The sequence below is a fragment of the Haliaeetus leucocephalus genome, unplaced genomic scaffold (genome assembly GCF_000737465.1).
Source record: "Haliaeetus leucocephalus isolate CR32 unplaced genomic scaffold, Haliaeetus_leucocephalus-4.0 Scaffold450, whole genome shotgun sequence".
NCBI lineage: Eukaryota > Metazoa > Chordata > Aves > Accipitriformes > Accipitridae > Haliaeetus > Haliaeetus leucocephalus.
In genome coordinates this window covers 18803733-18805018 of record NW_010972886.1, presented here as the reverse complement: position 1 = coordinate 18805018, position 1286 = coordinate 18803733, and the positions used below count along the sequence as shown (strand labels likewise).

Sequence of the window (1286 nt, the reverse complement as noted above, 5' to 3'; positions counted from 1 at the left end):
GGGGGGGGGCCGGCGGGCCGGGCCGGCGGCGGAGACGGGCGAGTCCCGACGGAACAGAGATGCAGGGGAAAAAAACCGCCAATAACACTTTAATAGAGTTCTGTGAAAATCTGGCTAGTCGCTACCAGAATACACATTTATAAGCCATAAATAAAGCATACAGAAACGATAAATTAATCAGATCCAAGTAGTTTACTCTCCCGGTAACATCAAGCGTTTGTTTCAATTACAACGATCTATCCTGACTTTTTTTTTTTTAAGATTTTTTTTCGTAGTTTTTTTTCTCCCCCCCCCCCGCCCCTCTTTTCCCCCTTTTTACAACGTTACAAGACTTTTGGTCCTCGGATTCAAAACTAGCATGGGTTTCACAATGAAAGAGGGTTTCGTTTTGTTTGTGGTTTGTTTTTTTTTCCCCGTCACTTCCACACAAAAAAATAGATATATTTATACCTCCTTGCGACGACGACAACGAAAAAAAAAAAAGCCCAACAGAAACCCCCCTCTCCCCGTCCCCTCGCCCCCATCCCGCCCCTCCCCACCAAATCAAACCACCCCACAAGGCAAACCAAGGGAATCGCAGCCCCCCCCGGACACGGGTGGCCTTGGGCCGGGGGCGGGGGGGATGACCAACACGCCTGCCCTCGGCGCGGGCCGAGATGCTTGCAAGACACACGGCTGCTGTTTCCCGAACCGATGCAAACATCTGGAGCCAACGGAAAAAAAAAATAGATAGATATATATATATGTACCGTGCTCGATAGCGTTCATAGTCCATCGCGCTGCTAGGGGGCTGCGGGAGGGTGCAGGGGGGGGTTCCCCGCTCGCCAGGGGAGGTTTTCCCCTTGCCCCTTTTAGGAGGAGTTCATGATGGGCCGAGAATACACACCTTGGTAGTAAGAAGTCTCTCCGGCTAAAGGGGAGGACTCTAAGCCGTTTTTGTTCGTTACGGGCCCCATGGCCAGGCTGCCAGGCATGGGCGAGGCGTAGCCCGAGTAGTGCATCACCTGCTCGTAGGCCTTCAGGTCCATTTTGTGGTGGTGGTGGTGGTGGTGGTGAGGGTGGTGGTGCTGCTGCTCGGAGGAGGACATCAGGTTGTTGATGGAGAAGGGGTGGTTGAAGGCGTAGTGGTGCTCGGGCTTGAGGTGGGCATCGTGGGGCAGGCCGGCGTGGGGGGGGGCCAGGAGGTGCTGGGCCGGCGAGGCCGCCGGCTCCCCGGGGCTCAGCCCTGGCGTGCCCTTCAGGTCGGCCAGGGCGCGCTTGTGGTCCTGGCACGGCGAGGCGCTGGC

General features: G+C 55.9%; 1 protein-coding gene across 1 annotated transcript in view; it reads right to left on the bottom strand.

The window, feature by feature from the left end:
- Positions 1-851: 851 nt before the first annotated feature.
- Positions 852-1286, bottom strand: part of FOXA2 (forkhead box A2) — a 1941-nt gene continuing 1506 nt past the window's right edge. The window contains exon 3 of the mRNA XM_010575071.1: positions 852-1285. Within this exon, the coding sequence (XP_010573373.1) occupies positions 852-1285 (434 nt within the window). The remainder of the gene's footprint in view (position 1286) is intronic.